The 21,390-nt window shown below is 30.7% G+C and overlaps 1 protein-coding gene across 2 annotated transcripts; it reads right to left on the minus strand.

Annotated features, from left to right (window-relative positions):
• Window positions 1–6,436: 6,436 nt before the first annotated feature.
• On the minus strand, window positions 6,437–21,162 carry LOC136989809 (NAD-dependent protein deacylase sirtuin-5, mitochondrial-like). 2 transcript variants are annotated; one of them, XM_067288084.1, is made up of 9 exons: window positions 21,051–21,162; window positions 10,590–10,810; window positions 10,393–10,491; window positions 10,180–10,306; window positions 9,197–9,284; window positions 9,034–9,087; window positions 8,847–8,964; window positions 6,758–6,873; window positions 6,437–6,678 (listed from the first exon to the last, which is right to left on the minus strand). In XM_067288084.1, exons 2-9 carry the CDS (start codon window positions 10,800–10,802, stop codon window positions 6,624–6,626), a joined length of 870 nt encoding a protein of 289 aa, XP_067144185.1. In that variant the 5' UTR covers window positions 10,803–10,810; window positions 21,051–21,162; the 3' UTR covers window positions 6,437–6,623. The 2 variants fall into 2 exon arrangements, with proteins under 2 accessions (XP_067144185.1, XP_067144186.1); XM_067288085.1 differs by lacking the exon at window positions 21,051–21,162 and adding an exon at window positions 20,658–20,802.
• Between the last annotated feature and the right edge of the window lie 228 nt (window positions 21,163–21,390).

Consider the following 21,390-nt stretch of genomic DNA (forward strand, 5'->3'; position numbering starts at 1 on the left):
ACCCTAGCTTTGTCATATTGCCACACTGCCCATCTTGCCCATTTGTCACCCAATGAACATTGCAGGGCCAGATGAGACATCAGGTTCTCTACAAACATGAGAGATCTAGAACAACAGTTTGCAGCAATGCATATACTCCAGGCCTGATTTTATTATAGAGGGGAAGAGGAGATCCCATAAGTACTAAAGGTTCCTATAAACCGTAATGTTCAGGAACACAGGAAACTGTTTCTACTAATATTAAGTCTTATGACTAAAGTTAAAGCTTTTGCTATTTACTTTTAAGCTTATGCTTACAAATTACAGAAAAGCATACAGTTGAGTTTAGTAAGATAAAATCTATTACGGCTACACACATTTAAATAAAGGTTAAAATGCAATCAAACTTAAAGTAATATCAGATTTTATTTGAAAAATTGCAATGCCAGCAACAAAAAGCTGTCATTAGAATTTTCTGGTGGATTTTTTGGTGCTATATCCTGATCTTAAGGTCGGCCAACAAAAAAATTATGAAAACACAACAAAGCGATGTGAGTAGAACAGGTAATAAAAGATATTAAAAAAAAAAAACTGAACTGATGAAGTTGAGGGACAGACACAGAAATCCATCAATCTCCTGTACAGAAGCTAGCTCTTTTTTTGTCTTATTACAGAGTGGAGCAGAAAGGACTGAAGTTTTTTAAAAAATCACATCGTCCGTAATTGTTACTACAAAAGATATTTGTTGGAAGATGCGAGTTCATATTGAAATAGCATTTTACAGAATCAAGTGTAGAAAACAACATCTATGTGATATCTGTTATCAGTGATGCATTTCTGGAGGCGATTTTGGTAACTTCCATGTGAATAGCTTCCTTCAATTCTTGCAAAGAACGAATGGGCTTATGCTCATATACACGTGCCTTGAGATGTCCCTACAAGAAATAATTGCACATGGATAGGTCAGGCAAATGAGGAGGCCTATAGTGAGATTATGACCAAAGTTTTCAATTCGAAAATGTGTATGTCAGACGTTCAGTGCCACAATCCTATAAGCCAAGAAGTTTGACAATGGTGTTTGAAACATATGATTCCACTGACTTTCCAAACACCATTGTCAAACTTCTAGGCTTACAGGAAGGCAGCACTGAAAACTTTGGTTGCAACCTTGCTGATGAATGTCACCGAACCTGAAATGAGGTGACCAGAGAAGAGATGACGAATAACATCAGTTGACATTCTAGCTGTGTGGGCCATTGCCCTATCCTTTTGAAACCACACACGTCTGACAGGAATATGTTTCCATCATACACAAGGATGCAGAAACATATTTCCATCAGATGTGTATGACTGAACAATCCCCTTTGCATATAACTGTTTGCTCAGTTGTACGCAAACACACGGTGTTCTATTGTCCACAGCTCCATGCCTTCAACTGAAAAGACAATGCTAAGACCTCACTACTTTCACACTACCTGCCACAAATCTGCCACTCTAACTGGTAGCGAGTTCTAGCCATTTCAAAAATGTCCGTCCTTTCTGCCTCACAATGTATTATTCCTTTTATTCAGGAACAGTCTGTAGGTGTTTGGATAATCTAAGAACACTGTTCAATAGCACAAGTGGCAGAAGTTAAGTTATAACATACAGCAACAGGGAAAATAAACACTAATTCTTTCCACCCCATCTTCAACAACCAGTTTGTAAAACATTACTTTCCTCAGAAAGGTGTGTATTGGTTTAATTTCTAGTTTCTCTGATTACAGACAAATCAGATTCAACCACTTTAATAAAAACATTAAAAAACTATCTCTCTCTCGACATCAGTTGAATTTTCCTCCTCGTTTAGGTCATAAGTATTTGATTCTGGGAAATCAGTATCATTATTCAAGTATTTAGGACATTATGCAAGACAAAACTTCTGCCCTTATTGTTTTCAGCTAAGTTATATGTGTAATGAACTTTGTGTAATTGACTTGTTGCACTTTGTGTAAGGAAACAACTTGCTCATAAATTGGGGAACCTTCACTTTACTGGACCACACCACTGCTTGATAATAATAATTGACAAAAACACTATCTAGTTATAACCAGAGAGCAATAGAATAACCTGAAACACCCAGTAACAGAACATGCTGAAAATGTCTCGTGACTCATTCAGCACTACTTTCCCACATTTTGCTGCCATGCATTAACACTTGTTAAAATCTAATTTCCATCACATTAAATGTATATATTAACCATGGAGTTGCAAATTTCCATGAAATGATGACTTTGATATTCTTAAATGTATGCAAAACAGTCGATCACACCAACGGGGGTGGCATTATAAAATGTTCCTATCAGATTTCCTGTAGTCTTCCAGTTGTAGTCTTTAAAAACTTAATCCACTTATCTGCTTTGGATTAAACACATTCTATTGTCTGAAATTTGAACAAATTAACTTTGAAGCATTAATTTACATGCAGTTCATAAACATCTTATTACATAATTTTTCATACAGATTATGATCTGTATATATTATAATCAGATTTACTAAATTTTAAGATGTACAAACAAACTTTATTTTTTGTATTACTTACTTTGCACTTATAGTCTTGCAAGCTGCTTTAATCAACTCCCAAATCTTTGGCAAAACCAATTTGTAAAACAGGACCTAATACATATTGCAAAAAAATAATCTTTTTGGACATGACACTCCACCTTTCTGTGTTACTTCCTAAGAAATATCCTGCCATCCATTCAACATTTTCTTTGTCAAATCTATAAAAACCTTATAAAACAATTTCTTTACTATGCTTTACTTTTCCTTTACAAAGGCACTATGGCAGGAACTTGGAAAATTTTAAGTATTTACTAGTAAAATGCTTAAAATTGGATGTTATCTTTGGCTTTGCTTGAGAAGCAAGCAAATGCTTTACATTTTACTACTAGTGTAATAGAAAAAGCTAGCTTTCAATCAATTTTCTGATTTTTTTCATTGTTATAATTGCATGCATGCTTTTTAAACTTAACATGCTTTAAAATCATTTAAAATCAGACCATATTGCAGATTATTTTTTAAATTTTTACTTTCAGTGTTCTCTTGATTTTAATGCACACCTTTTTTGGTCTTAAAAATTGGGGTGTGCATTAAAATCGGGCACAAAGACGATGTAACGAAGCCTCGTTGGGCCGCAATTTGAATAAATTCTAGACCTATAAATTCCCACTGTCATCTGTCTTTCCTTAATCTCGAGAACGGAGTTAAACAGATGAAAGACAAGACCAGATATGGAAACCTTAGGGACAGAAAGCCCTGATTAACTATATACGAACGTCTAATGCAAACCAGAAATAATGTTATTTCAATTCAAACAATTTCCCATGAAAGGTGTTAGATAGATGACTCTATTGTTAAAGAAAAAGTATGATGTACAGGGGCAAGCCACTACTCATTTGAGGTGGAGAGCATATATTTTAAATTAAAAAATATGATTAAAAATTGCAGCACGGCATTGTGATGTCACAATTACTAATTGCTTATTTGCATTAAAAACTTCAATTTAGTATATATTGTTGCTCGTTTACATTGTTTGTTCTTCACTTTCGTCTGCAATTTGCATATGTCACAATGTTGGTAAAGACACGATACATATTCCTCCCATTATTTTGGTTTGGAATGGCTTGGTTGTCTTTTGAACTACAGCAAACCGAGCAAACGATGCCTGGCAAATGAATCTCCTATAAAACTGTTTCAGCATAGTGAATAACTGGGCTTAGAGATATTTCAGTTTGATATTATCATCTGATAAATTTCATGCCTGTGTATACTGAAGAGAAAATCACTGTTAAAACATTAATCATACAATAATTTTGACTGATTGTATATTGATCCACAGATCCTCTGTACCTTAAAATGGAGTCATAAATGGTTAGAGACAAAAATGTGGCCATCTGGACAACACAAAGTACTGTAAATATGAAAATAAATACATTTTTCAAAATGCATTTTATAACTGTTTAAACACACTAACTTTTTGCAGCTGCATTTTTAATATAGGATACTCATTACATTCACAATTAACTTTTTCTTGGTTTTGAAGTCTTATAAATCAAGTTCAAATTAGAATTGTGAAAATACAATATTAAATTGTTTATTTTTTAAAATATTAAATTAATCCATGTCATCCATATATTTAATTTTCTATTAAAAATGTGAGCTGGAAGTAAAACATGGAGGCATGTGTGCATTAATATTCTATTAGTTTTGCATTCTGATATTGTATTTTATGAAAATTCTGTGTATCAAGGAGAGCATCTTAAGAAACCTTCCAGCTTTCATGATGCTTGCATTTTATACAGTCGCAGAATCTGTCAGATACAAAAACAGTACCAGAAATTTGGTACTAGACTTTTAAGGCAACAAATAAATGAAAAAATTTTTTAAATGCATGTTCTAAATATAATCTTAACAGAAAAATACATGATATTAGTTACCGTTTGTGCATGAAAAACTAAACAAAATTGCATTTTCTCATATTAATCTATGATGGGTGGCAAACCAATGGCACACGTGCCCAAAGTGGCACTTAAGGAGAAATCATCTGGCTCTTTCAATCAACTTTTTTACATTTATTATAAATAAAGCATATTCATTTAATTTATTTAAATATTGTTTAAGTCTAAAAGTTTGGTACACATAAATATCTTTAAAGCTAAGCATGCTTACTATAAGGCACACAGGCTCAAAAAGGTTTGTCATGTTATCTACGATAAATCCTTTTGGATTTACAAATTTGTTACCTCAAATCATATTTATAATTGAGACAAATTTCTAAGAGGACAAATTCCATTAAATAACATAAATTTCTATTAATAGTACATCTTACAACTATACACAGCTCACTTAATATTTTGTTTGATGTCACTGAGGAAAAACACAGGTACTTTTGTAATCATTATTGAATTTTCTTTATAAATAGTGAAATTAATTTTATATGGGAAACAAATGCTGGAAATAGTAATCTTACTTGATTGCATTTACTATTAACCAAATTAAACCTTATTTATATCATTTAGTCTATAGTAAAACTCATTTGTTATATGTTTTTTGCTTACAAATCATTTCCAAAAACATATCGATGGTGTTAAGTGAGGAATTGCTGTATTTCAAATGTTTAAATTTAACCGATTTCATTATAGATATTAGGTTTTAAGTTGTTTTCACTAAAGAATTTAAAAAGTGAAATTTTTTCATTGCCAAGATTAATTGATGAAAATAAACAATACCTCAAGTAGGAGTAAATCTCTATTATTTTAAAACCTGTTCAAAATTAGATGTTAATAGTAATCATAATCATTAAGCATAACACATTACTCATAAAAAGATGTTTATTTAAATATCTAAAAATTCATACAGATAAATTGATAATTATATATATTAGTAAAAATTATTTACTTCTAATTATGCCTGTTGGATAACTTGAGCCCATTCCTATTATTGAGAAATATGGTAAATGACAAGAACCAATTAAATGTTATAGTTTTATTAATGCAATAACCTTAAACAAAAAAGTGCTTTAATGGTGCAGTGTAACTTAAAATGAAAAATATTCAAGCATTTACAACTAGACTAGACACATCAGGAATGATGATTCAAAAAATGAGAAACAAGTTATAGTTTATTCTTGCTAACAGCAGCACCGCTAGCTATTTGAGCGCCCGTGTGCAATACCGATTATGCCGTTCCTGTTTAACGACGACTACCTACGCTGAGCTTGCCAGCAATACCAATGTGCTGACCACGTGTGGTGCACACCTTGCATGCCCACTTATGGCGGGCCTGCTTGCTAATCAGACCTCTCAATTATCTGACATGTCCTTCCATTTCTATTCATGTCACACATCTAGTTTTCTTGGTTATTTTCATTTCAGTGCACAGTATTGCATGTCAACATGGCATATTATTTGCCTGCCTACCTCCAAAAAGAAAAGAATTGATACAAAAGGGTGACAGGTCACTTCATTCATTGTTTTTAGGGCTGTATATTCTTAGCAATCCAACACCCTCACTAATCTAGCATGCCTCTGTGCAAGGAATGGCTGGATTAGCAGAGTCTAGCATACTTTCTTTCCTAAGTAACTCTGTTCTAATTTCAAATCATCATTCCTGACAAGTATCCAGCACACTACACATTAACTGAATTCCTCTGACACATTGCAGATTGTGCAATTCCTTATGGCTCAAGTAATTAACAGAATATACAATTCTGAAATTCTAAGAGTGTGCTTCCATTTGTATTCTGTGTATTATGTCTAATTTTTGTCTTAATATATTAATATTATAATTTTTATATATTTTGTACTTTACAAAAGCTATAAAAAGATATATATATATATATATATATATATATATTATACTGAACCTCTATGTATGAAGCCTAATCTATGGGAGAGAGGAAAAAACAAACAAAGAATTATTTTGCTGAGAAATTTTATTTGAATTTGTATACAAGTATTTTCTATAACAATATGATTTTTAATCTAACAAAAATTATAAATTGTGCATTGTATTTTAGGAAATGATAAGGCCTTTCTATTACTAACTTAGTAACTCTTGTCTTCTACATTAATTACAGGCAAAATGGTTTTTCTGTTGCATAACTATAATCGTACTAAGCGTGGCAAAGTACTTCCACACTGACCTTCAAAATGGAATCTAAAAATGATCAAATTTAAGCTTTTAAATAACATTGTAATTTTTACTATATTAAAATAAACACTATAAAAAAAATTACCCAAAATTTTCTGCTCCGGGTGTTGCTTCTATATTAAACTCTGCAACCGGAATACCACGAGCGGCGACTGCTGGTGCAAACATGGCTGCAGGATACACCACGGACGAGGTGCCAATCTACAGAAAAGTTTTTTCTTTTTACTTAAACAGATGTTAATGTGAATACAACATTCATATTGTTATCATCTATACTTATGGCCTGACAAAATGATTTTATTTCATTTGCACAAATATTTTGTATACAACAGTTACAACTGTACAGTAAATGGGAAAATGAACCCAATTCTCCACAGCTTTTATTCACCAACAACACTCAAGGATTTCATAATTCAAGAAATTTAACTTTAGATTAAGAATTTCTTTTTGTATTTGCCAACTTAACCAGATACTAGATTATAAAATCCTAAGATTGAAGTGTGTAAAATTAAAATATGAAGTGTCTTTTCAGTATTATCTGTTTTCAAAAACTGAGTGCGAGGGAAATGAACATCTTCACTTTACATTTAATTATTAAATTTATAACATTTTTGAAGAATATGTGTTTATTTTAAATTCATGAAAAAATAGCTAAAATTAAGTCTCTGTAATTTAAAATTAGAGATACGTTCAACAGCTTCATACTAAAGTTTTGGGGATCCTGACCCACCTACTCTCACTAGGCTTCTCGGTTTATTCGGTTATGACAACATGACACATGGGCAATCTGCCAAGGGGGATGTCTGCCACAAGAACTTTTGCTTCTATGGGAAACTGGCCCATTTAGTTGTTATGAACATGAGAGAACTTGGAAAGCTCCACTTGGCAGCCCACTGGAAAGGCACAAACCCACAACCAACTACTAACGTTCAGCAGTTTATCCACTCGGACACTGCTGGTCCTCCCACTAGGCATGCATACCCATGATTATAACACAAATTAAGTAAATAATAATTATTTTTAGAAATTTAAAAATTAAACTGTGAAAAATGAGGACAATGAAAGCAATTTTTAAAACCAGGGGGAAAAAAACCACACAAATAAATGCAGTTGTTTTATAACAAATTGAAACAATGCACACACAATCTGTAATTATTGAATTACAGTTTAAATTAGAGTTACATCACTATTTATATTTAAGAATTAAATCTAAAATCAATACAGGTGAATTCTGATTTTTAATAGAACTTGCAATATTGAAATCTTACTTTAGATTTAAATGAAGATGGCAAGTATGGCCATTGCAGCTGAAATTTATCACTATGAAAAATTAATTTGAAAGTGTGAGGTCACTGTAATACCAAAGAAGTTATGCACACAATGAGACTAAAGAATGAAGAAATTAGCTGATAGGAAAGTTCACAGTTTTTATCAATGTGGAAGAAAAAATTTATTCTATCATATACAAATCATAACCAAAAGTTCCTTTGTGGAAATTAGAAATGATAAATCGGGATTCATCACATTTGTAAATAAAAAGGTAGAGAAAGAGAAGTTGATAACCAAGACTTAGGAAAAAGAAAATTCTGGGACTTAGTCTAAGCAAAGCAAGTAGAGACCATCCAAGGGACTCGATCCATAGTGAGAGCACTTTTCCTGACATCTACCTAACCTCTTTCAAATGAAAAACTGAACATCTCAGATTCCAATCACTTGAGATTTATATTATGGGTTGATAGAGATTTGAGAGGATGCCTGTCTCAAATCTCTCTCTAGCTATAATACAAATTTGAATTGTAAAATCAGTACAAATTATTGAGTTTTAGTAGAAAGGAAATTTTGTCTCCTAACTCTTCCCTTCTGGAATGGTCATGCATTTGCATGCTGAAAAGCAAAACACCCATATACATGGCCTGAGTTTGTCAGTTCATAAAACTGGAGTCATTCCAACAAAAAATGGGCACAAATTTAAGATAGACCTTCACAAATTTTTCACATGTAGTATAGCTTGGGCATCACACCCTAATCCTTATCTATGCTAATATCTATTTGGGTCAGAGCTAATTAATTGAGCCTGCCAAATGACTTAGTGTGTTAGTATTTCATCTTAACCAGTCAAGAAGTATGAACTAAAGTGGATTAAAATATTCAAAAAGTATAAAAAACATACTCACCACAAGGCACAAATCACAATTATCTAATTCTTGCTGTGCACTCTGTAGGATGTCGGGATCTAAAGATTCTCCAAACCAGACTACGTGAGGGCGCAGCAATCCGGAACATTTCGTACATCTAGGTTAAATTCTAAAATAACTACACCTATCTAAAATTAATTTGCTTCAAAATTAAATTTAAGCTAACCTTGGAAGTTCATTTTCTGGAATTCTTGCATCTTCAACATTCGGATCTGGTGATCTGGTAATAAATTATCAAAACAGATGATTTAAAAATTAAGAAATTCAAAGAAATGAATCTATTACTTCAAATTTATTCTTGCTAAATAATTTAGATCGATGGTACGCACCCTTTACCAGACAAAGCCGGACAAATCGGACTCTCTCTGTTTTCTTTCAGATGTCCGCATTTTACGCATCGTGTCTTGAACAGAGTTCCTTCCAATAAAATGACAAAATTTTGGTCTATATTTCTATATAGTCGATGTTCCTATAAAAAGTCCAAAACTACTACTTTTGTTTGAAATTAGTTATTTTTTCCCATATGATCTACTTACTCACCTTAATAATATATCTTTATATTTCTAAAATATTTGTCATAGTGTGAAATCAAACCCCCTTATGATATTCAAATTACAATTTAAAACTATGAATAATAAAGATTTATTACTTTCTAAGAGTTTATAATTAAATAAGAATCCTTCTCAAAGTAATGAACAAAGGTTACAAAAACTAGGCATTTTCTTCTTTATTTTATCTTGAAATTAGTGCATTTATCATATTCATCAATAAATTTACATATCTGTTTCTATTTAACAACATTTGATGACATGATTTGAAAATTAGAAAGTATTTTAACAATTAAATTATGTACGCATGCAAATATGAATAAAAGTTTGTATATAAATTATCATTTCTTTCCCTTTATCCTTAATAAAACTGCCCATATTAAGATGCTTTTTTAGAAATATTTAGTAGATACAAAATATAAATACATTAAGTTTTTAAAATGTGTGACTAAGAGGCCTTTCCTCATGTCCACCATGACTCTAGCTAGGTCTACAATAGAATAACTAGATACTAAGATCCAGGCCCTATATCAAAGTCACATCACATTCCAATCTGCACATGACCCTGGATCTCCAGAATGGCACCTTTTCCATCCTAGCTATGTGGTTTCTGTGCCTAAACATTTTCTAGAAATATCATAACTTCCTGCAACAGCAATAATTACATCAAAACCTTTGTTAAATTACTTGTTAAAGGATCTTCAAAAAGCATAAGTTCTTCAATTTTCATCAAAGATTCACGTATAATGATTAGATTAAATTACCATGTAATTCCAACAAATTTTTTGTGCCGGCAGCTTTATGTAATTCGTCAATGTTTTGTGTTATTACCACTAGACGATGTCCTTTTTCCTCCATGCGTTTTTCGGCTTCGGCAAGAGCGATGTGGGCCTGATAAAAATTGCACAAGAATTTTTTGATATTTTATTAACACCAATTAGTTCATTTCAAACAGAGTTTTAACATTTAAGTATTACCGGATTTGGTCTTTTACCCAAAACTAAATCTCTTCTGTAACTATAAAATTCCCATACTAAAGATGGATTGGAAAAAAATGCAGTTGGAGTAGCTAAATCCTAAAAGTTAATTAGATTTTAAAGTATTTTAATTAAAGAAAAATACATTAAAAATAAACATTTTAGTATCATTTGAAAGCTTATCAATGTGTGCATACCTGAGAATTATATTTCCTCCACAAACCACTGGGACCACGAAAAGTTGGCAAACCACTTTCTGCACTAATTCCTGCTCCGGTTAGAGCAACTACATGTTTAGCCTTCTTAAATATTTCCCTAAATCTAGCCAAATCGGAACTGGCTCGTTTACACGTGTGCTCGATCAAGGAAACTTTGCCTATAAACAGACGAATAGACGGAGAGAGAGACATTTTTGTATCTGAAAATGGAAGAAAAATAAATTGGTTATTTTTTTCCACAAAATTCAAAAAGCAGTGTTTAAGCTTAAATTTTACATTATGAAAATTTTCAGTTTATGCTTATTTCATTAAAAATTTGGTTAATGTTACCTATGGTTCCAAAATGGTGGCTCATCTCTGATTCCAGCAAATAGAAGAAAGGAAACAGTGGGGATGCACGTTCTAACCTAACCTATTCTAATAATTTTGTTGGTAGTAATTATGATAATTTATTAGAATAGGTTAGATTAGGTTATAACATACGTCCCCACTGTTTCCTTTCTTCTATTTGCTGGAATCAGAGACAAGCCACCATTTTGGAACCATAGGTAACATTAACCAAAATTTTTTTCTTCTTAATACAGTAAATTCAATATGTTGTCTTTAAACACAGAAATCTTTGTAAAATAGTAGAGAATTTACCAATTACTGATCCATAAAACAAATGAATTTGTGTGTTATTTGAATCTGAAGAAATCTTACTGGTCTGCAAGTGAAAAAAGATTGGAAACCATTTCATTTAAAAAGTATTCTTTTATATTTATTTTAAAAATTTGAGTAATAAAGAGAATGAAGGTTTTATGGGTGGAAGCTCCTCTAATCAGGTTTAAACATAACATCAAATTCATATTAGGTATTGTACATTGATGATTTACTTATTACTTAGAAAGAAGGTAGTTCAGTTAGTTAACCTTTAGATCCCTTAAATAACAATGCAGTGGAAATAGTATTAGAAATAGACCAAATAAATGATAAGTGTTAATTTCCTAGACTTCCACCATACTTATGCATTAGAAGCCACAAGTGCACTAAAGTTTCAGAAAATCCAAAAGTGTAAATTCATATATATACTAGAGGTTGGTACATATATTCATATATATACCAAATTATCTCATAATTTATTATTAATATAGCCAATTCCAGCCAAAAATTTGGCTTTGGTTGGTTTGTTGCTTTACTAGAGGTTGGTTGACTCAGCCACTAATTAGGTGCTTTTAGGGTCCCCATAGTCAGAACAATCTCACATTCATCTTTGCCAGTGCACAGATGAATGTGACATTGCACAGTCGTTTTGTTAATATGGAGCCATATGTTCAGAACTTAATTAAGAAGATAAAGATTATTATAAACCAATAAAAAATTTATAAAAGGCCTTAATTGGTCCGATCTCCAAAAAGAAAGCCAGATGTTGAGAGAAAGAGCTCAAAACATATACGTAAAAACATAGATCTATTATGTGCAGAAAGCATTATTTCATTAACTTTAAAAAGGAAATCATTCATTCATATAAAAAGGAAGTTTAAAATCTAATGAAAATTTATTCTTGCATTTCCTTTTTATTGTATATGAATAAATCTTTCTGAAAATGGATGATCCAAAATCAAAACCTGTACAAATATTCTATATGATGTTGAATAATCTATTGTTAAAAAGAAATTAAATATTGGCACATTGGTATTTAAAAAATTACATATACATATAAAATCATCACAAATTTTTAGGATTTTCTAAATGATTTGTGACACTTAGAATTCCTTAAATATATTGGATGTTTCAGTTAAACAAAGTCCACTGGCATGGCAAACTAAGATAGGATTTTTTCATTTATTTTTAGTAGATCAAATAACCAATCTGACAGATGATGATGGAAATGAGATCACTATGAAACTGTCAGACATTAGGTAAATAATTCAGGATTGACTTAAAGATGATACATCACTCATCTGAATAGTATATTTGAAATTAAACTGTATTTGTTACATCTGACATATTGATGAACTAGGTGGCTGGAACCAGAATAAGAAAAATCTCTGAACCAAATTACCAATGATAAACTATAAAAGTTTGATTTCTTCTACTAAAATAAGCACAATATGTTTACAGATTTGGTAATGTTTGAATAACCTCAGCAATAAATTTCAATAGACCAAAACTATTTTCAACCTAATCATATAGGTCTTCATCAGTTGGTGAAGAGCTATGATTAGGTCTGAATGAAATAAGCACACCTTGAACTTATTCAAGGTGTGTTTATTTCATTCAGTTTTTCAAAAATTAATTAATAAATAACAATAATAATAATTAATATTCAAATTACATAAATAAAAAAATACCCCAACAACAACTGCTGTATGACAATGGACTATGATATGCTCTTCTATGTATGTCATATGTTGGTTTATTGTAATGTATTGGGTTTAGTAAGGATGTTTATATTTGTAAAAAAAATACATTTGCTTTTATTTAAAATTATCTTCTAATTATATTCTAATCTGAATGCATTTTAAAGAATTAAAATGAAAATATCTATATTTTAGAAATGAATAAAATGAGTTCAAACTCTCTTAAAATTTCAAAAATAAAAACAAACAGATTTGAAACTGACCTTTATTTACAATATTCTTGCATTTTGGACAACAAAGTCCATTGTCAGTAGACATGTAAATGAATTAACAGTTGTCCCAAGTTCAAACAACAATGGTTGATGACGTGACATCTCGTTGTGTAGACATAAGGGACAGCTATTAGGTTAATTCGTTTGTGCATCTCCTAACAATGGGCATGCTAGAAAACAATTTGTAAATACAGATGTACTCCAGCAAAGAAGTTTGTTTTTAATTTTTTATTTGTAAAGAACTTAGAGTTGTTTTCATATTAACTAAAGAAAATTTTTAAATACTCAATTTTATTAACCCCTTAAACTATTTCAAGGAAGCACGTTCACAACAATTGAATCATACTTCATGTTAGGAGCCAATAGGAGCCAAGGATATAGAGAGGGAGCAAACTAGGAAAATAAAGACTTTTGAGGGAGTTCAATATAGAGTGAAGAGAAGATTAGTTAGTGAACCATCCAATAATATAATAATTACTCTTTACTCTAAATACTTAAATTTCATCTATACACATAAGTACATATACAAAATTTAGCCTCTGCAAAGAGCTGCCTACAATTCTTCTGTTATGACATGCTATTAATGTTAAATAGCAGCCCTGTTGAGGTGATGGTAACTCTGACATCCACTTCTTCGTTGAAAGTCTCAACATCTGTGCTTTGAAATCTAGCCTAAAGTTGGTATATGCCATGCTGCAGGACATCAGAGTCCTAGGCACATCTGTCTGACTGGTTTGCTTCTAGCCTTCTAAAAATTCTTATTTTCATTTAATTGTCAGTGACATCTTTGTGGCATTATCATAGTATCATACAGAAAAACAGTAACAAACTGTCCTCAATGGTTAAACTGCAACAGAAACAACACCATGCTACTGCTGTATTTATGAAGCCTGTATATTTTCCAAAACTTGTAATCAAATGTTCCATTAAAAAGTACATTCAGGATATTTTTATTCTCTGAAATGGTTCACAAATTTTCTTCTGTTTATTTTTTGCTTCTATCTATAGATTAAATAGTTAAGCACTTGTATCCAAAAAATACACATATTTTTAAACTTAATTATATACAAGTTTAAAAATAATTGATTATTGGAACTTATATAAGTTCCAACTATCCAGGGTATAATAAATGAATATGATCAAAACATTGAACAACACAATGTTCGGTAAATTATTAAACTAACCAGATTTAGATGCACAGATGTATATGATATACAATATAATCCTCAAATATTACCAGCATGTTAGAAAATCATATACAAGCTTCATACTAGTGTAAGCTCCTATTCCTCTAAATCTGAACTTCTTCCTACTAAAATGTAGCAAGATATCAAGCCTGAACTTGGAGGCAATATTAAAGATTGTCAGGATGCCATCTTAGGCTGTTGAAAAAAAGACAATATCTTATAACACAATAACATATAAATATAAAAATCAATCCTCAAAATTTTCCACCAAAAATACCATATCTCCCACTAAATTTTCCATGGTCACTTCAATTTTTCACTAAATTTGGTGGAATCCATCAACTTGACAGCATTCATTACTGGTGACAACAGCATGCTCTGATATTTTGATCAGTAGTCTGACTTGTGTTTGCATATATATACAGGGTGGGCCAGCGAAAACGAAACGACAGACAACAAAAAATTTTAAAAACTCATTTATTTTGTATTAACTACAAAAGCATTTATTTCAAAAAAAATGATTGTTTAGTTAATATTCAGAATCGCAAAAACTTTATTGCAAAAGATGTCCCCTCGAGAGTAAAATCGACCTGTCCGAGCGCTTTGCTTGGACGAACACGAACACTCTGCCGTTTCGTTTTCGCTGGCCCACCCTGTATATACATACACACAGTCGACTCCACATAAGTCGACACCCCAAGGGGAAGTGAAAATGTATTGAGTTATCCGATGTGACGACTAAAGCAAAGTTGAAAAAAAACCACAAAACTATAGTTAGGAAAATACAGTAGTGCATTATACAGTAGTATAAACTTACAATACATTGTGTCCTCCATTTATAATTACTCTGTAGATGAAAAACTGAAAAATTTGTTTAGTGTTGTTTGTTTTGAGCACTTAACTGTCTCAACTTTCTTTTTCAACGATCATGAATGCCTTGAAAACGTCATCTTCACAACTGTTAATCGTTGGCACATAACGTCTAAGGATTCTTAATGCCTCTGGCATGAGAAAATGTAAAATTGGATTCTGGTGTGACGTTGATGTAGATTGTATATTTTTTTTGTGTTTATCTCTTATTATTTTATACATAAAAATACATAAAATGTTAAGACATTTTTATTAATATGTATATATATTATAATATTATGAAATATATTAATTATGTATTAATAAATAAATCGACTCCCCCTCCTGAAAAAAATGAGTTCGCACCACATGTGCGGAGTGAATTCATTTTTTCAGGAGGAGGTGACAACTTATCAGAGTGTGGGACAGCAAACGTATGTCGACTTATCCAGTGGTGACGAGTTAAACAGTGTCGAGTAAACCAGAGATTTTTAACATTAATGCCTATGTAAGTCAGCAGGGACCACAGAAAACTGGCTACTTAACTGATGGTGTCGAGTTATCCGGGTGTCAACTTATGCGAAGTCGACTGTATTTATAAGATAATTAAGATCCTACTGTTAAGTATACATATACTGTACTACATTATGGATATAAAACCATATGGGGCTAACTATGAAATTGTAACTTCCAGAAAATAGATTGAAAATTAGATCATTCTTTGATTGCCCATCAAAAATTTGCTATTTTATATAATTATTTGGAATTTCACATATCTGTGTAGTCTTCCAATATCATGTTAAATAAAATAGGAATACTCGATTATTAAAAAACTGCGAAATTTAGAGTTAGCTGCATGTTTTTATAGTTGAAATTATCATACATTGGTATACATAATACATAATACAATAATTGCAACTAACTGTTAATAAATTTCTATAATCTTTTAATTGTCCAATGAGGATAAATAGTATCTATACATTATTTAATGCATACTTTCATCTATTGTTTTTTAAGTAAAATAACTGAGTTAAAAATTGAAGAGAACAGATTTGAAAAATTGAGAAACAAATTTATTTAAAATCAAAAATTGTCTTTAGTGTTTCATATTCAGAAAGAAGTCTACTTTTAATTTGAAACATAAATATCCACATACAACATGTAAGCAAAGTTCCGAAAAAGCGTCATGTTATGCAAATCCATGCTATATGAAACAAAGAGCTAGTACAAAACAAATGGTTAGGTTCCAAATGAACTATTCTTTTACATAGTTAAGAGAAATATGTTTACTAAAGAAATCAATAAATTAACTAACAATCACAAAAGTATTGCATCTTAATTTTATCTTCACTATTAAACACGTTAAAATGAGGATTTTTCTTTTTGGCAAAACATCATCATCTGAGCTTTCCTGTTGACCTTGATCTGAAGTATCAACATCTTCATTTTTCTCTGTTTTTTTCCATAAAATGTGATATTTTCATTTGCTTGTGGTTTGCCTAAGAGATTTTTAAAACTTTAATCTTTTTATGAATAAGTTTTAATCTATACAAACAAAACACAATAAGAAAGCTAGAATAGGAAGCTAGACCAGGAAGAAATAGCATATGATCAGTCTCATTAAAGAAAACATGGCAATAGGCACAAAAAAACATTATTGCCCATGTATTTTATAATATTGAAATTTTTAAAATAAAAGGCAACATGCATGCTTGCTGGAATTTTAAAATATTGAATGAAAGTGTTTGCACTTAAAAATTGTGAAATTTTGTATGGAGATGTCTCCAATTCTCTAACACAGTTTGAGAATTGAAGACATCTCCATACAAAATTTCACAATTTTTAAGTGTCGTATAGGTGATTTTTCCAATTCTCGAACAGTATTGTAGGCATGCTATGTTGTACAAGGAATAACTTTAGATCTACTTTCCAATGTTGCAAACTTTTGTTCTACTCATCTAATAAAATTTAAAATATTCAAAATATATTTTGAAATTTTATAAAGAATTTAAAGTTTTACAAATGAAAATCTTAACTAACATAGAAGAAAATTTAAGTAAAAAAATTTATAAAAAAATAATTCAAAAAGTTTAGAAACCTAATTTTTAATTTTCTTTTGTTGATTTCTTGATTATAGACATGATCCGAAAGCTCTATGAGTTTCTAAAACTTTTTTAAAAAAATGTCAAAATTGAATTGATATTAGTTTGAATCATCATTGTGTGCCTGCATGTGTGCACATATGCAGGCTTTATTTAAAAGTTGTCAAAGCTTTACCAGTTTGGATAATTTTGTTTTAAACACCTTGCAATGATTTTAAATGTCAAATAAATCAGAAAATGCATATTTTTATAAAACGGCATTAAAAAAATTAATTTATCTACATAACCCATTGAACGCGTGTCCATCCGTCCGTCCGCGTAATGGTATGCCAAAAACGGGCACTAGAGGCACCCCTATCATGTGTCATATTTCAAACATTTAAATTAACAATATAAAGTTTAGTTTTTAAGATGAAGAATTGTATACATTTATATATATTAAGTGCATCAAACTTTTAAAAATTAAGTGCATAAAACTTTCATATATTAAGTGCATCAAATGTGCCTCATAGGAATTTGTAATGCTGCTAGAACGCCCACTAGGGGGTGTCCCAGGCAACTAGTATTTTATAAAACAGGAAAACATTTTGATTTTATTTAATTTTTTAGTTTATGTTATCAATTAAGTAGAATTATATGACTTGATGTGCTAGATACAGCTTTATGCAAGAAGCATAGTTATTGTTATAACAAAATAAATAATAAACTTGGCTGTAGTCTCCTGAACAGTACTTACAAGAAAACAAACAAATAAAACAGAAAATTGGAGGTGCAACCAGATTATTATTAACAAGAAATAATGTGTCTGATTATGATGTTTCTTATTACAAAAAGTGTTTAATTTGCTGACTTCTCTTTCAATTAAATATTAAGCAAGCCTGTGCAAGTATTTTTTCAATTCAAAATCAAATTTAAGTTTGAAACCTTTCTGTCACTCTATGGCTATTTTAATTATTAATTATACAGCCATTATTAATTTTTTTAAATAAAAATGTTTTTGTTTAATGTTACAACTTTCTATTTCTAAAAAATATTAAAAAAATAAAAAAAAACTTTGTTTCTAAAAAATATTTTTAAAATATTTTTTTAAAAAACAAAAAGTTTAAAGTACAGAAATGTGTATAGTTTTTGATTACACACACGTTAATTATATACAGTAGAGCATCAATTATCCGACTCAATTGGGGACTGGGGTTGGTCGGATAACTGAAAAGTCAGATAACCGAAAAGTATGAAAAAATACATTATTAGTAGAGTGTATTAGGCCTGATTTAAATACTAGCCTCCCTTTCATGGTCGAGCCAGTGCTGCCAGCTAAAACATGCAAAAATTTAACAAAAATAATATTAAAGTAGCCAAGACATAACCAAATATTGTAGCGCCACATCACTAGCGGACATTTGAATTTGCCGACTAGAACGCGGTCGGTTAACCGATAAGTCGGTTAATCGGGGGTCGGATAATTGATGCTCTACTGTATTTTTAAAAATTATTTAATCTGCACTATAATCAACTGTACAGACTAAAATAATGCCTCCAGTTTTCACAAAACCACACAACCAAAACACCAACTGTAAATATCATTAAGTAAACTTCTGTTGGCACTGGGTTACAATGTGGAAAAAAGAAAAAGTAAAATAACCTATATACTGAAATATGAGAAAATAGTACCTTATCAAGAAGATAACATACTTATCAACAAAGATCTGCAACATCTGTTAGAGAAAATTTGCCAAATGAGAAAAAATACTTACATTTACTTGCAAGAGTTTGTTTTGCATGCATTTAATTTTATCACAAATGTTTAAAACTGAATAATGTACTTTTTAACATTGCATTCAGATCCATATTCATAAATTGCCCTGTATTCTACAGATTAATTAATATTACTACTGAAAAACTGGATTCTATTAATATAGATATGAAAGCAACGTTAAAAAACTCAAGCTTTTCAGCAATAGTATTTTGTGTGTTCGCATGCATGTGTACACTAGTTTAAATATATTTTTACTGTGTATACGCACAAAACTACAGATTATCAGTATATATGATATCAACAATATTAGGTTTCTAATAATTTAAAAAACTTAATAAACTGAAAAAACATAGCAATTTATTGAAGTTACATGAATCAATAATAAATTTTAATAAGTTTATACTTTGTTGCTAAGAAACAATATATTAAATAATGTATGTAATGTTAAAGTAGATATTTCATTAAAAATGAATATAAATTACTTAACAAATTCGGGTATTATATGGTGTCTTATTTAAGTAAGTTTGTAGAAAGTTGGTTAAGTAATATATCCAAGATCATTCCTATAAAACTTTTTTTTAGTAAAATTGCACTTAGGTATCCCCTATGGTACAAAGATCAGTTTTGAACATATCAGTCTACTGTCTATTATACATAGACGTGTGCCTTGGACCTCGGCGCCCAGGTGGGGGCAATCCCCTACACCCTCCTAAAACTATATAACATCGAGTACTCTCAAGTGAGCTACTCGAAGCTGGCATAGTCACGTGGGCTAAATAATTAAACGCCATAGTCTCGGAAGTACCGCCATTGGGGCTACCTAGATGCACTTCTACCTTTTTTTTCTATAAATGAGATTAGATCCTAAAATTAAGTAACAATTTTTTTGGAATATTTAAAGCAGTAGCACACTCAGGATTTAATCTTGAGGAAGCCAAGTTAAACAGATAAGAAAAATTTTTGATGCAAATTCAATAAAATTCCCTCTTACGTAGCTGCTAGTTTATAAAGTATGTAGAAATAGAAGACACCATACAATATAAATAAAAAAATGAATTTTAATTGGAAAAAAGATTTTTTTTCTTTTTACTTTGGAGGCATTTGGGCTCCTTGGCGTGCCACTGGTTAAAAGTAAAGTTACTTTAAAAAATAGCAAAAAACAAAATTTTAATATAAATTCTAATTAAATAAACCTTAAGAAAAAAATAGAATCTGCTTCCATTAAATAAAAAAAACTAATTAGATAAATTAAGCTAAGGTTATCCACCCACAAGTAAATTAGATTTTATTTTAAATCATTTCACTAATGGAAATATCTTGAAAGAGAAAAATTATTTAAATCTTAATTTAGTAAAAATGGATAATTAATAAACATTTTACTTAATTAATAAATATTTTCTATTAGTAACATGTGCCAGAACAGTAAAAACAACTCTTTAGCGGTTCATTTGGTATACGTTTACGCGCTATCAATACTAATACGTATAATTAACTGGATAAAATGCAATAAAACGAAAAAAAACTAACGAGCTCACTCACCACAATTTACGTTCGCGGGTAAAAAAAAACCGCGAAAGGGTAACAACTAATCACGTGACTACTTGCCCTTTAGACGAATCGTGATTCCGAAGCGAACGTAAATTTATACTTAAATGTTTATTATGCAATAAATTCTCTGGAATATTTAAAAATTAACTTTTTACTTCCACGAATAATTTCTAGTGTATTAATTAATTATTTGTTAAATAAATAAACTCGTTTAATTGATTAAAGGCGAGAGGTGGAGCAGGTGCAGCTCGTCCCTCTACTTACGAGGACGGGAATATTTTAATTAATTAAAGATTAACGTAATCGTTATTTATTCGATTGGAAGCGACGACATAAGAATTATTTAAATATAAGAGCGTGACCAAATAATATAGCACTACTTACCCTCTCCAGGCACATCGGAAGGAGTCGAAGGAGCGGACGGTTCCGCGCAGGAACGTTTCTCTTTCGCAAATCACGTGATTGCCATGTGCTATTTTTAGGGACTTTTTTAAAATTATTTTTGTTTACGTTACTTCATTTCCTTCGGATTATTTCGAAACGATCGCCGATTTAATTTTATTATTATTAATCGATTCATTTAAATTCGAATTAATTATCATAAACCAATTTAGTTGTTATTGTTTCCACGATTGCGTCATTAACATCGTACGATTGTGAAATTCGCGAATTATTACATCCGATGTAATTATTGTAACATTAGTTACGATTATTGTATTTTAAT

Source organism: Centruroides vittatus, unplaced genomic scaffold (assembly GCF_030686945.1).
Source record: "Centruroides vittatus isolate TY-2023 unplaced genomic scaffold, ASM3068694v2 scaffold_769, whole genome shotgun sequence".
NCBI lineage: Eukaryota > Metazoa > Arthropoda > Arachnida > Scorpiones > Buthidae > Centruroides > Centruroides vittatus.

Bases quoted from the DNA above. Each gene is read 5' to 3' on its own strand.
- LOC136989809 (XM_067288084.1), bottom strand. From the start codon at position 10,802: ATGTCTCTCTCTCCGTCTATTCGTCTGTTTATAGGCAAAGTTTCCTTG. The intron at 10,492-10,589 runs GTATGCACACAT...ATTAACTTTTAG, and splicing joins GGAGGAAATATAATTCTCAG to GATTTAGCTACTCCAACTGC. The intron at 6,679-6,757 runs GTAATTTTTTTT...GATCATTTTTAG, and splicing joins CCCGGAGCAGAAAATTTTGG to ATTCCATTTTGAAGGTCAGT.